This window comes from Anas acuta, chromosome 5 (assembly GCF_963932015.1).
Source record: "Anas acuta chromosome 5, bAnaAcu1.1, whole genome shotgun sequence".
Lineage (NCBI taxonomy): Eukaryota > Metazoa > Chordata > Aves > Anseriformes > Anatidae > Anas > Anas acuta.
The window spans coordinates 11148212-11163439 of NC_088983.1; the positions used below are offsets into that span (position 1 = coordinate 11148212).

Consider the following 15228-nt stretch of genomic DNA (forward strand, 5'->3'; position numbering starts at 1 on the left):
TTTGACACACCAAAGTAGGCAATCCTGGTGGGCTAGGGAGTTTTCAAAACCTTCCGCAGGGCCAGGAAGTCAGAGGCTTTAAAAACATTTATCTTTACAAGGCAGTAAGCAAACCCAAGGCTTGAAATGCTAGAAAACTTATTAAAACACATTAAAAAATAGCAATTCCCCTGCAATTCTCGCAAGTGATGACCCCAGCACCCTGTCCAGGTCTGGGAGATGTACACGACTGCACAGCACCCTCTGTAGACCACACCAGGAGCTCTTCACCCCGCTGTCACCTGCTGCTCCACGCTTCAAGAGCTGGTACACTGCTGTTGTCACCCGAGGCAATGCATCACCTTCCTGGGGAAAGCACGCCACAGGAAGGTGCCTTTCGTGACGTGTCGTGCAACAGAAAGCACCTATAAAACCTTATTCTTGTCGGGAAGAGGGTAGTGTATCACTTCTATTATAATTCATGGCTGGGGGAAGGAGGAGGAGGGAGGTGAGGAGAGGATCCGTGTTTGCCTTTGTGTTTAAAGCAATTTGCTGCTTCTCCACCTATCCGGCTGCACTGTAACATCAGGGTCAAGTCTGAACAGCACCATGCAAAATATTTGGAAAAAGAATGAGCTCTGGGGATAGCAAAGATTGCTCTTCCTTATGTAGGCTCTGCTTGAAGGTAACCCACTAAGTTAAAAGACGAGGATTAAAAGATGAGGAAGCTCACCCTCTTTTTGTGCTCCACAGCGAGGTATGAAGAGCTTTTACTCAGTGTGGCCTCGAGTGCTGGCAGTGGAAGTAAGAGTGGAAAATGCGATGTGCAAGGCAGGGCATGCCAGAGCATCCAGTCACAAGTGACTTCTCTCAGCTGCAGAAGGGAATATCCACTTCAGTCCCACTGTGCGCAGCCAGAATTGCATGTCTTAGCCACCCTACCCTCTCACCCTGTCCCCCTTCCTGTGTTCACCTTTTGTCTGGTCTCCCTATTAAAAATAAAAACCAAAAACCTCAGAGCGCACCCACATGCTCCAGGCTTTCCTCACATTTAAACTACCTGCCAGCAATGCAGGCAGCTACTGGGTAGGAGAAACCAGTGCAATGCACAGTAGGGATGAGGTGCTTCACACACCACCATGGGAATCTGCTTCCACCACACCAAATTTGAAACATGGTGGAAATATTATTGCTTCAGCCACCTCAAAACACCACGTTACTTTTACAGACATCCATGATTTCACACAAACCCACCCCCAACCCCCATCCTCAAATACATTTGAGTTGAGGAAGAAAAAAAAAAAACAAAACCAAAAAAAAACACTAGCAACATGGGAGAACAATAAAAAAAATCTACATTTTAAGACATTCAAGCCACACTCTCTCTTCCTTCACTCGTCTATCTGGAAAAGCAAAAGGCACAAGGGCATGAAAAGCCATTTCAATTATTTCTACTCCATTTGCTTGAGAACTCTTGACATTGATGTTAGAATGAGCACCATCGCCTGACTTACTCTAACCGAGTTATCGCATGGAAAGTAGGACTCTGATAACATTTATGGCAAATTTCCTGCAAAGAGGAAGGGAAATGTCATAAGGCTGATCAGGTGTGCAAAGCACTGAACAGCCACGGTATCAGTGGGTACACAGAGGAGAAATGATGTGTCTTTATACCCTGTTTGCAAGACAACACCAATCATTCAAATTCAACACACCAGTTTTTGTAAAAAATATGATTTCCTACTTAGATTTATTTTTCCTTTAATAACACAGTTTAGCATTTCAGAGTTTTGCATTCTATACTCTTACACACTGTCCTTGTTTATTAGCATTTAAACACAAAAAGACATAGCAAGACCTCCAAACACAAATAAATACAAAAACACAATATACAGTAAACTGAAATACAACATAGAATAATGCTATTGGGAAATTAAGACATGTTGCTAATTCTCTTTTTTTTATTATTATCTTAACAACATGGTTATTGCTGAGCAATAAATTATACATTTTAAAGTTGTTTTTCCCCCTAAAAGAAAAGGACGAGAACCACTGGTTACCAGATCACTTGCACTGTATCCTTACAGCTATTGATAATTAAGACAGGCAGAATATACACAATCAAATGAGGTTGGCCTTCTTTGGTCTTTGTTTTTGATCATAAAACTGAACACAAGTGTACCGTTCACTGAAGAGTATGAGATTAAAGAAATGGTTACACAAGTTTTAAACACATTAATTTGTACATTGTTCTTGATCACTGATGTCTTTTCCATAGATATTTCTTACAGAATTTCTTGGAAACAAATGTCAGCTTTAGTTTTCCCGATTATTATGTTGTTCCATGCATCTTAAAGGTTATCCTACTTGTCTAAGAGAAATGGACCTACATCTAGTCCACCGTCTCCTAATAGGGTATTTTTCACAGCTCTCTAGTCACAACTAAATCATTGGAGTTTTATAGCTTGTAGAAAAAATCCTGAACTTTCCTTTTTTTTTTTTTTCTATAAAACTGAAAAAATATATTAACTGAACAACAGCTATAAGAAAAACAAAATAGGTGGATCACATGATGCATCAGCAACAATGGAAGCTTGTACCTTCCCATTCCACAAGTACAGATTATACAACTCTCTGCCAGTGACGCAGGTCATAGTTGGAAGATGTGTCCTTTCAAAGGTGAGCTATTTTCAAATCTGAAGCTCAGAACACTACGCAAGAAAATGACCCTTACGGATGGATAATGCTGGTTTATCTCAGTAACCCTTAGACAGAGTCAAATTTTATCACTACGCATCGCACTGCCAGCAATGGAGCGTGTGAACACCGGCATCGCTAAGAAGTTAAAAAGTCCTTGCAGAACTGGCAACCAAATTAAAAGCTTAGTTCCAAAGGACCAAAAACACGAACACCACACAGAGACGACAAACCCTTCCCTGAACGGGCAGGTAAGTAAGCCACAGAGTTGGGATCCAGATCTGAATTTCACATCAAGGATGGGATGTTTGGATCCAGGATTTTGGTTCAGGTGCTCCTCTGTGAAATTTAGAACTTATTTGAACCCTAAGGAACTAATCCTAACTTGGAGGGAAAAAAGATAAAACAAAACAAAACACAGCCTAATATCTACACTAAGATCATGAAATGGAAGACAGAAGCTGCAGTCTTGCCTATAAATTAGAAGAGAAATAGGAATAGTCAGATCCCTTATGTCTCGTGTATCTCTACTCTTCCAAATCTTAAGAGGATGTCCCTGAATTGGCATTCCAAAGTTTTCCACAACCTTCATTATCTGGTGCTTCTCAGCAAAGGCCTAGATTAAGAGGCAGGAAAGATCAATTAAGCCCTCCGTAATTTGGTTTAAAGAAAAAAAACAAACCACAAGAAAGAAATGGTCAGTCACACTACAGGCTGGCAGAACAAAGATTAATCCACTTGAAAATGGTATCGTTCCCCCTCCTCAGCTGAGTGTCAGCTGGGGCTTTGTTGGGCGATTCTCAACACCCAGAGCAGGACACAGGTTTGCTGCTGTTACTCACTCGTGCTGGCCTTCCCCTCTGCAAAGCAGTCAGGTCATTAGCAATGTCTGGGCTGCCATACACACACAACCCCAAATCATGACAGCTGTATGTTTAATTCTAGCCCTTACTGTCTTGATGTGGGCCTTTAAGGTACATCAACTTGTTTTTCGGTTCCTTTGAGGGGCAAATGCATTAATAATTAAACCTAGTGATTTGAAGATGACACCAAGGAACTGGAACCTCTCATTTAGCGCTGGCTCCGGGAGATCCCTTTTGTCACATCTGATCCTCAGTTTCCTTCTTCCAGAAGAGGAACAGCACTTGCTGTAAGAAGAAAACATTTGCAGATGCAGAATATTCACCATCTCTGTACAGAGCACTAGAAGCTACTCTCAGACAGACCGAACTCCAGCACTGAGCAATTTTATTGCAGTAGCTACAATTCCTAGGTCAACCAGAACCACAGAGGTACTGACTGAACAGGGCAGGAATTTGAAGAAGGGATCCAGCTTTTTTATCTTTTGTTCCCAAATTAAAAAGAAAATTTGAGTTTGCAATTAACAAGTTGCCCATCTCTCTGCTAGTTTAAAAAACAGGAATCTCCTAATTAGCTGAGTATGAGGAAGGACATGTCCTAGAGGACGTTCCAAGGTCTCCAGAAAGGCTAAGCAAATTGCTCATTTTCCCAGTCAACAAACGCTTTGTTTGCTATGCACAAGCCTTCAAACCTGAAAGATAGGAATCCAAAGTTTGCCCTTAGCCCAGACCTTCCCTTAGCAGCAGCAAGTTGTATTTGCACCACTTGATCAAGTATGAACTAGGGGGAAAGGGTTTTGTTTCACCACTTCTACATAAAGAAAAGACTTTGCATATATATGTGCATGCATGTCTGTACGCATATGTATGTACCTACACTGTGAGCATTTTAAAGAGCAAGAACTAAGAGATTAGGTATGCAACCCAAGAATTTTCCCCCCTCACCTATTTGTATATTTGCATAGTTAAATCATAACAAGGCATCAATACTGCAGTAACGTTTTTCATTCTTCTGCGGTGCAGGCAACTTTTCTTGTCACTCCCTACACGCTTCTGTCTTGGACCAAACAGCACCAGTGTTTTAAAAACAGAACACAAAGAAAAAAATAGAATTAAAAAAATATCACACACAACAGAAACCCTGCATTGTTGGTGAACTGCCTATTACGGATGATGGAATACAAATAGGTGGTACCTTTTAAACTCAATAAGCCAAAATTGTGGCAAGCCGAGAAACACGAGCGATACAATCACAACCTAACACTCATGGGTTCAACACTTAAATTACAACTAACACAAATCTCTATTATCTTTGCATTTGAGAAATTCACCAGGCACAGAAACAGGCACATATCTTCAACTTCTCCTTTTCCAAGTAGGAGAACCCACTGGAAAAGGACAAACTGGTTTTCATATTTATAAGAAAGCTAGCATGTTACCCATATTTTTCATCAAAATTATGCCACCTTTCCCATTTTCCTATTGCACATTCTCTTTGTGAAGAACATTTACAGTACAAGGCTGAAATCCACATTGCATATTGTAAGTCAGCAGTTGAAGGTGTACCATGTAGACAGTAACTGAAACAAGACCCCTTTAGTTAGATGAGGGAAGTAATGCAGACACGGTCAATCGTAATCATCGCGGGTTGGTCTTTGAACCGAAATAGTTTCATCCTGTTTAGAATTCGAGACTTTCTAAATAACAAATGTGTGCCCCTGTGCTGAACAATGCTCAAGAAGGGCAGCATCCAGATTCTCACTGGCATCTCCCTAGAGAAAGCTGGAAATGAAAGAGGCTCGTACATCACCTGGAGCGTCATCACTAAGAAAGAACACTAGCAAGAGACGTTGGTTATGCACTGCTAAGAACTACTAAGCAGAGGGAAAAAAGGTTCCACTGCAGAAACACTGCTCATAGTAATGGAAATACTCTGGGACCCCTTTTTGCAATAATGGCATGCCATACAAATTGGTAGGGGTTCAAGAGTACGTCTGGGGGCAGACTGTTGCCTTATGAATCACTTTGAATAGACCTTCCCTAAAAACCTTTGGATATCTGGATCAGGAAAAGAGTAGAAAGGATAAAGGACATTTCAATGATAGGAAAAAAAAAAGATAAATAATTTAAAGTGTTGAGTAAAGCACCAGGTATCTTTCCTTCCAATTTAGAGAATATACAGCGGCCCTGTTTTCACAAAATGCTACATACTCCTTGCTGGAAAGCAGAGGAAACTGATTCCTATGTACACAGTAAGAACTCTGCAGAGATGGCCTGTGAGTTCTGCGGACAGAGGGGTGTCAGGTCAAGGCTTCGGGTATTCCACAGCAGGCGGTGTTTACATTTGTGTAGCAAGATCCCGGATTTCACAGTACACAGGGTTGGCAAACTGGAAATTCTCTGGCAGCTTCATGTAGTTTTAAAAAGTAAGTGCAGTAGGCCTCCGTTTTATTAACTGTGATAAAAAGCATATATGCAAAAATATTTTTATATTGATAGCACATTACTGCATTATAAAAGCTGCCCAAGTGAAGCTGAAGACTCTGGCAGCTGGTGCTTTTGGCACTTGGGAGATGTGGAAAGCAGCATAGAGATCTGTGAAATAACAACAGTGACTGATGTTTCTGCTACAGTGATCGGCATTAATAGAGTTAGCAGTGTTCATATTTGAACTTCTCTACGAAGTTTCTGAGTCAATATCCCGCTAAGAGGAGATATTCAGATCTCTTAAAGCTACTAGTTTAGGCTGTGTGCAGACTCAGGAAGACTTCCCTATTAGTTCACACTTTTCACATGTTTCAAAGTCCTCTTTCAATCACAAAGGCTGGAAACTTTTTTTTTTTTCCTCCTCTTTTAGAGCCTGGATTTAGAAGCGCAATTCTCTCACAGGAGTTGGAAACTTTAGTCACAAATCTGCAGAATATGCTGGGCCCTGCTTACACCAGAAATCTCCTCCAAGTCCCAGATTGAAACAGGATATAAACTGTTTTGAGATGGCCAAACGTTTTCATTTAAGTTTGCAAGACATGCATTAGCAATGGGAGGAGAGTCCTTTGGACATTTCCACTTGGGAATCCTGTTTTCAGTAAAATTCTGTGATGCACAAACACAAAAGCTCAGCTGCCTACATTCACAATTATTAAAATGACACGAGTTGAGCGAACCTCCGCCCGAAAGCATAAGTGATGGGTTTGCTTGTGCAGCCTGCATAAAACTGCAAGTGCCATGTAATCATATCTACAGATATAGATGCAGGTATATCTATAGATATTTATCTCTTGTGCAGAACGTCCTCCTTCTGTGCTAGAAATTCAATGCTAGCACGTGCCTCCATATTTTAGCTCGCACCTGTTGACAGCTGTGTACCATAACGGGAATACAGTACCGGGACAATGGAAGGCAAGAAAAGGAAGACAAATTGCTACTGACGGTCGGGACTGTCAGCAGCAGGCAGTATTCTAGCAGGTGCCTGGGAAACCCATGAAGACCACTTAGCATGCATTGTATATTCATAAATACTTCTTGCAGGCACTGTGTGTGAAGGCACAGCCAAAAAAGACAAGAGCAAAGACAAGCTGAAATACAAAGGCATGAATTCAACTGCACCTTAGACAAAAATTGTGACTATGCCTCAAAAAGCAGAAAGCTGATACGACCTGACGTTAAAGACTAAGATGCACCATCTTCTTTCAAGCCCACGAAGGCTTAACACAGCGGTGCAAGCCCGCTCTGCTGAAGCGGTTCTTGGATTTTAAGAAGCACCACAGTCAGGCTATGTCACTAGACTTGCTTGTCACAGGCTATTAAATAGAAGCAGATGAACACAGCAGGTTGCAATCAGCATGTTTCAGTGCTAGCAAATGCTTTCCACTAAAGTTCAGGCTGTTAGAGGAAAGAAGCCTGGGCATTCCCTGTTAGGATGCTCGTCTACCATGAAAAGCTGCCATGAGCATATATATTCACAGCCCCACAGAGTTCTCGGATGAGTCTGTTTCAAGTGATGCCACCTTACGACCACAGGCATTAGAGGAAAAATGTCGCCTTCCTTCACGCTGGCCATGGAGACTGTCTAGTCCGAGCTCCATAGGAGCACTGGGCATAACGTTTTGGCACCTGAGTAAGGTGGATTCTGCAATGGCCAAGTCATAGAAGCTCCAGAAGCCAAGGAAATGGGGTTTGGCTTCGATTCTGCACATCACAAGGTGCCTACGGGCTCTGAAGACAAGGCTAAACATTATGCCTGAAGTCCAATTAAACTACCATTTCAGATATCAGAATTAATCTGAATAAAAAGCTATGGTTTATAAGCAGCACAGCACACCTAAGGCACATGTATGCATGCAAGCCACCATCACTGTATTAAGACATGGCTGATTTGTCCTTAAGAAGCAATGGCTGCTAGTACGGAACAAACATATAGGCTTTTTTCAGCACTAATCCTCCTCCCCAATACTGAATATACTATATACTGCTGACAGCATAATGTGCAACATATATAGCTTGATTGGAAAGCATGGGGCAGAACTTTAAAAAATGTACAGGATTCCGTTTAGAACTCCAAAGTTCAACAAATGCCCTATTTTAGGGTGAAAACAATTATAAATCTGATAATGATGCACAGCATCCATGAGTGATTTTTCCTTAATTTTGAAATAGTGTCATTAACTACGACATATATTGTAGGTTTACATTTCTAAAGAGAAATAACAGAATTGAATAGTTTTTTTTCCTATCACAAGTGATAACCAGTGTTTGATTTCTTCTATTTTTCTTCCAAGAAATATCAGTCTATCAACAGTTTTAAAATAAAATGTTTTCTGTAACAATAGAACTTTAAATAAAAATATGATTTTGATTCAGATACTTTTGAGAAGACATGGATACTTTTCCAAGATCTTCTGACAAAGTAATTATTAAAACAGAGACCAGATGAGGCCTTAAAAAGACAATATACTATATTTCAGACAAGATTGCACCTCAGTTTTTCAAATAATATAATTGCAACATTACTTCATTTCTTCTTTAACATGCTGACAATTTCCAGCTAGCCCACATGTGAATGTTTTTTTTTTGTATTCTAGCTTAAAGAAATAAAAGTCAGTAATTTATTCAGCACATACTGTATATGTCTTTTCACCTCCAATTGACTAGATCATTAATAAGTTAAAAACAAAAACAAAAACCCTCTCTGACCATAATCATTATCCTCATGAGGGATAAATGATTCTTCAGAGTTTAAGTGTCGCTAGTTCTATTAAAAAATACACCATGGTATGATTTCTTAATGTGTTGCTACTTTCGCAATTGGACCCTATGCAGTTATGCCTTCAAACTCTTCCGTCTGTTCCACAAGGTGGTTCTGTGAGCTTTAGGACCTCTGATTGAAGACAAACTGATACAAAACCCCCAAATGGAGTTGTCTTCTGTTTAATCTGCCTCCCCCATCGTATGTCAGGGGTCTGGTAGATCCGATGTATCCACTATGACTTTAATAAAAATAGTATCATCTTTAATATACGTTCCATTCTCTAGAACAGTTTGAGCCACAAAGACTGGGCAGCCGGACGCAATGTTCATTTCTCCAGTTGGCTTCTTGAAACTGCTGCTGTTGGGATCTGGCTTGAAAGCATCTCCTAAGTGGCGTCGAGACGGTCCCTGATCCATTAGCATTAGAGTCACTTTCTGCTTAAATGGCCAAGGAAGCAATGCATCATATTCTCCACGCATTATGACGAAAAACAGCGACAAGTGCGTCCCCTTTCCCATGCCATCTCCATTAAGGTAAACTCTGGCACACATCTTGTAGCCAAAGTATCCAGTATAAAAGGGTTGGCTGTACAAGGACAGAGTCTTCCCCATGACTGCCTCTTGCTTCCGACGTTTATAATCTCGAATTTTCCAAATTAGTACTCCGTTGTAACTGGCAGTTTCTAGCACTTGGAATCGGAGGTCCATGTCAGCCAGCCGAATATCATGAACACTCAGCATCTGATCGTGCCTGTTCAGCTGTGTCTCTAGCAGGCCTGTTAGAAAACGGAGAGGACTGGGGTAAGAGAACTGTTTTTTTCTCAAGATTGTAAAAATCTATCACCAATACTGCTATCGTATACACAAACATCTCCTTCCCCAAGAACCAAACCACATTTGGTCACTTTTGAAACAATTTCCACAGCCAACAGCTTGCCAGCCAGAAACCAGGTTAATTGGGATTTTTACATCCACAGGTATTAGTGATGCATGCAGTGAAAGTCCAGTCATCTACCAAATTTTGTCAGATCAGTGAGCAATGTAACTACAGAGGCTTCCATTTTTTGGAGAGAAGACCTGGTAGCATTATCTTCAGGTTATTATTGGCAGCGAAGGCCTTGGAAGGAGTCACAGATTCTACATAATCCCTCTGAAATTCAGAAGCACCACTGATTACTCAAAATGTTCTTCTCAATATTTGACTGAGAAGTCAAGTGCCTTTACCTTGTCTCAAGTTCATCGTAACAGAACAAAATTCAAGCTTAGCTCTGCATTGTATAGTCAGTCACTTCAGAAGAAGGGCTATTTTTAATGTCTCCTTTCCCTTGCATGAGAAGTAGCGTTATTCATTCTCTCTGCATACTGGCAAAATTGACCAACATGAAATACTGAGAAGCAGATGCATTTGTAAGGTAGGTTTGTTGCACACACATCTGTTCAAATGTCAAGTTGCTTGCCCTTATCATTTAAAACCTTATGAATGTTCTACGCTATCTTCATAAACTCCAGGTTTTCACTTCATTCAACAAGTATGGCAATAACCTTGTTACTCAAGCACATCCCTGCAGTATTCTTTGGGATACAAATATAGCTCTGTAATAGACAGCAGAACGCGTGATTTCAAGTGGGAAACAGTAATGTTGATCTATTCACGGGTGAGAACAGTAACAAAAGATGACTTGTCAATACAGAGACAACATTTTAAAGAAGCTGCTGACAGCTATTAGCTTTCAAAGATCAGTGGAAGAAACATTTATAATGAACTAAAGCTATAATCAAGGCAAGGGTCAAGAAAAAAAAACAAGAAACAAACCTAAAAAACATCATGGAGCAATGCCACATCGTTAACAAAGCAACTACATAGTTCCCTATTTATGAATCAGAAGGATCAGCATTTTTGATGCTCCACAGGAAAATGGCAATGGGAGTGGCATTCAGACAGTCCCATTTCTCCTTTGACAACGCGCTGAGTACTTCGGACCCTTCTGCTTACACTTACTTGTATTTCGAGCTCCTTGCCCTGCAGTTTTGTCAACACTTTCCAGCTCAGTCACTCTGTTCTGGAGGGATTCTACACTGCTCTTCATGCTGTCAGCCTCCTCCCAGTTCTGTCGGAAGGGACGGATTTCCTTGTCCAGTTCTTTCAGTTTCTCTGCTTGACTGTCTATCACTCGCTTCATGAAACAGTAAGTTGGAGTTAAAAGAAAAAACTCAACATAAAGACAATTTATTCAAGATAAACAAGGATTAGATATCCATAAGACGCATTTCCGATACAAAAAGTTTCACTTAGGTCAAATACTGAAATAACACAAAAAGACCTGAAAATTCAGCAGAATAGCCCAAGTATTTACAAAACACCTCAGAAGTCTTTAGTGCTGCATAGATATTAGTATTAGAGCACTATTAGACTTGTCAACACAATCACTTAAAAACAAAATTGTTAGAGTGCTCTTGTCTGAAGATTTCTTTTTAAAAGGCCTTTTGATGCAAGTACAATATTCTGAATGCCTCCATATCAGTATTATGGGCTGGAATTTGTTGGGTTTCGTTTTAGAGTACTTAAGCAACATAGTATGGGCACAACAACTTCCCATGGTGTGAATCAAGTGGCTATTAGCACGCATGCTTTTATCATTGGGTAAAACCAACGTAACTTACCCCTCGGGAAAAACAACAGCACTCCTGCACTCCACACGGAGCAGGAGTGTGAATGTGTGCAGATACAGTGGCATCAGCAAGCTACAAGTTTCCATAAACCAGCTATCAATGCCTAAGTTATTTTGTGCCCATATCATTAGGAACAAAAGCCCTGAAGCACATAAGCAGAACTAGCACTTCTGACCCCTTAAGCACCTTTGAAATTCCCACCCTCACTTCCTAAATTAAATAAACCACACGTCCTGAAGGTGCTTGCTAGTCAAATCTTTTTAAGAAAACAAAGGGAAAAAAAACATAGTTGATTTTGGAAAGCCATTAAAAGCCACAGTCAAGAAAAACCAGATACAGAAAGACTGTTTTTCCCAGCAAGAGGAATACTGCAAGCACCTCAGTAAATATAGAGGACAACATACTCCCCAGTCTACCTCAATTCTGGTGCAAGAAATACATAGTATTTGATGTTGTCACAGCTATATTAAAACTAGCAGGAATTTTAGCCAGAACCCCATATTCATATATGAAGTATAAATGATAGATAGAAACATTTGAGACAAGAAACTACTTTTGCTACCACCTACAGTTAAAAGTCCAAGGCTAACTTTATAGTTTATCATCATATAATGCCAACGCATGTAAAAATGACTTTTCACTTCTTTAAAAACAACAAAAAACAGTAGTGGCATTTGAGAACAAAACAAGAAAAAGTTATTTTGCATTTGCCTTCTGGTTAGCCATGTGGATTCAATGTTCCCCACTGATGGGGAAAAACCTTCTGCCTCATGCAACCTTCATTTCCCTTTTAGGCATTTTTTTTTTTTTTATCATGTGGTTTCAGTTATACTGGAAGTCTGTAATGCTTAATTGAAGGCTGTCAATTTGACAAGCCAGTTAGCAAAATCATGTTGTGGGAGTGTTTTATTTTGTTATGTCCCAAAACCACAAAGTAATCCAACATATTTCAAGATTAACTACTTATTTCTATGTTGGTGTTTTTAAAACAAGCTTATATAAACTTATATATATTGCAAGATTAGGACTGTGGTTTAAGGTTAAGACAGATTTCCTTCACAATGGGCTATGGTTCCATTAAATAAATCAAGCAACTTTTCTGGACATACTCATTCAGCTACTGACACAGTCGCACCCTCTCTTTTAGACTGACAATAATCAGAAAACAAAACAGAACAGCTGTTTGCTATATACACAAAAAGAAACACACCAAGAAATGGCCTGAATGAACACTGTGAGAGCTACAGGACTCGGCCATTAAGTTTACTGCGAACTAAGAACTAAGGTGTGCCTAAATCTAACACTTTTCCAGTACTCACACAAGACATGAACTCTCCAAGGCAAGGACAATAACATGCTTTGGGGTTTGTACAGTGTCTCACACAGAGATGCTCTCATTTCCTGTTGCGACCTCTTGGCACTAACACAGCACCACACAAAAATACATTTTTAGATGAATTGGGAGAGTGCCAAAGATGCAAAGAGTTATAAGCTATTTTCCTTTTAGAAGAAAGCTTTCTCAAAGTTGTTACCAGGGACCAACTTCCCTCCATCAACCTGTTTGCAATGTTCTGCTTTCGTATGCACACCACCGATTTGGGGTTTTAGCTTCGTTTTAACAAGTGTGTAGCATTTAATCTCTTGCACCTCCTCATGTGAATTCAAGATACAAAATCATCTGAAATAAACTTGCATCCCGTTTTTAAAAAAGCAGTGGGATCTCTATGTTTTTTACCCTACAGGGAGTCAAGTCTCCCTCATGCTGGGAGATACTGATGTACTAAATCTGAATTTAATGCAGCAGTTGAGAACCTTACTCTCTCTAATTATGCCATTAGAAAGCACACAGATGTCTCATACTGTACTCATAAATTTTCAAGTAGACATCAATTTTCTGCATGAACTTTTTATTCCAGCAACTGACCTCTCCAGATCATTAATCTACAGAGCTATATACCTGAAAAACTACTCTTCTGGACGTTGATTTTCATTTAAGGTTTGGGTTTGTGTAAGTCACTTTCTGAATATTAGCACTACTATGATTAAAAGAATGCAGCAAATTTCATAAGCTGACAAAACTGTATTTGCCATTTTCTCTCTTTAAGATGTTCCTACTGCACCCTTCCATTGCAACTGATAGAGCAAAACTGAACAGTGAAAGAACACACCAGAAAAGGAACCAAGGGTGTTACTTTACTGGGAAACAAATTATGTATCCTTCCTTCTTTGAAGGGATGTATTATCTATCAAAAAAATTATATTCATAAGATGGTTGTCTTTTGTCTTACATATTTCATGTCCACACTGAGTTTAAGACTTGGTTTACTAGTATGATTCTGTATGCTCAAAGGTACTGGAGACTGGATGTGAATGTTCCTTTCCGAAAGATACTAGTTGAAAAAAATATCACATATCCTCTTGGTAAAGCTAGTGGAACAGAGCTAGAAAAAGCAGCAATTATTTCCCTAGACACTAGCATATAGAAAATTAATGTGAATCAAAACGTCCTAAGGCCAACTATGAACCCATTCTAAGAACCCATTTATTGGTTCATTTCAGTGCCCATAAACCTTCGATGCTTTTTCAGGAGTTGGGCTAAAATGCTTCACAGTGCAGATGAAGCCAGTTGTGCTCAGCAAAACAGTTCTTGCCGTGCCACAGAAGACTAAATGACAATACTGAATTTCTACTGGCAGTTACTAGCACACATCAGACGTGGGGGACTACGCATGTAGTAGTTCTCCAGACCTAAATCCGTTAGCTCTGGAGCTATCTGTGGCTCTGCAACAGTCATGGCTGCTCAATGCAACTCAGAAAATTGTTCACACCAGGTAACCAATTCCTTCAGCTCCTAGCAGGCAACAGAAGGAGGCCAATCAAGTTGTTCAGGGAGGAGTAAATTGAGGTGAATTTCCAGGATGGCTTTAACAACCTGACTGAACCAGGAAGTTCCAATAAGTGAAAGGAATCTGGCAGAAAATGCTGTAAAATGCAGCTTGGCTTAAAATAACTAAACTAAAATAACTGGCAAAAACAAGTAAAGAGGAGGAGGCAGGAAGAGAAAAAAAGCAAAAAACCCACACCCTCTTCAGTACCTATTACCCATCAAAAATACCTGTTGCAATCTGCCAACTCTATTTGTTTTGCTTTTCTAAGCATAAAGCATTTGAAAATTGATTTTTGTTAACACACTTATGGCTTGGGGAAATCAAAGACATTGCAATCAGTCATCAAGACAATCAAGAAAAACTGCTATGTTTTCTACATTTCCCTCCTCATCACTGGTTATTGAGACAGCATGTGTAAAAACCCAGGCTTACAAATTAACTTACCTTCAGGCAGATTCAATCAGCAATATCAATACATACATGGATTAGCTTCTCAATGTCAGAACACAACACTGTAAGCATGCAGCCACATCCCAAACTATCATCAGACCAAGTAACAACAGCTAAGGCAGGCTAGACTGGTTACCATGTGGGCAAGAGTACGTGCTATACAGAGTAAAGTTGCTGTCGCTTAACTTACACTATAATTTGGAGACTTAGATCTGTCCTGAGTATGAACTTCTCTAGTTCAATATAGGAAGTGAACAGTAAGTGAAAGAGCTACTTTTATTTACATTCCTTTTAAATGGATGATAAAGCAGATACTTGATATTCTGGCAGCAGATGTGCTAAAATAATGTGTAAACAGTATGTTCACAGCAGCTTGCTAACCTACTTCCTGAAGTTCCCCTACTTGTGGGTAACATCACGCATGCTAACACAAACTC

At 39.9% G+C, this 15228-nt stretch overlaps 1 protein-coding gene across 16 annotated transcripts in view; it reads right to left on the reverse strand.

Moving 5' to 3' along the window:
* Positions 1-1712: 1712 nt before the first annotated feature.
* Positions 1713-15228, reverse strand: part of TRAF3 (TNF receptor associated factor 3) — a 71857-nt gene continuing 58341 nt past the window's right edge. For all 16 annotated transcript variants that reach the window (XM_068682696.1, XM_068682700.1, XM_068682708.1 and 13 more), the window contains 2 exons: positions 10783-10957; positions 1713-9559 (listed from right to left, as the gene is read on the reverse strand). In XM_068682696.1, coding sequence (XP_068538797.1) covers positions 8988-9559; positions 10783-10957 — 747 coding nt within the window. In that variant the 3' untranslated portion in view covers positions 1713-8987. The remainder of the gene's footprint in view (positions 9560-10782; positions 10958-15228) is intronic.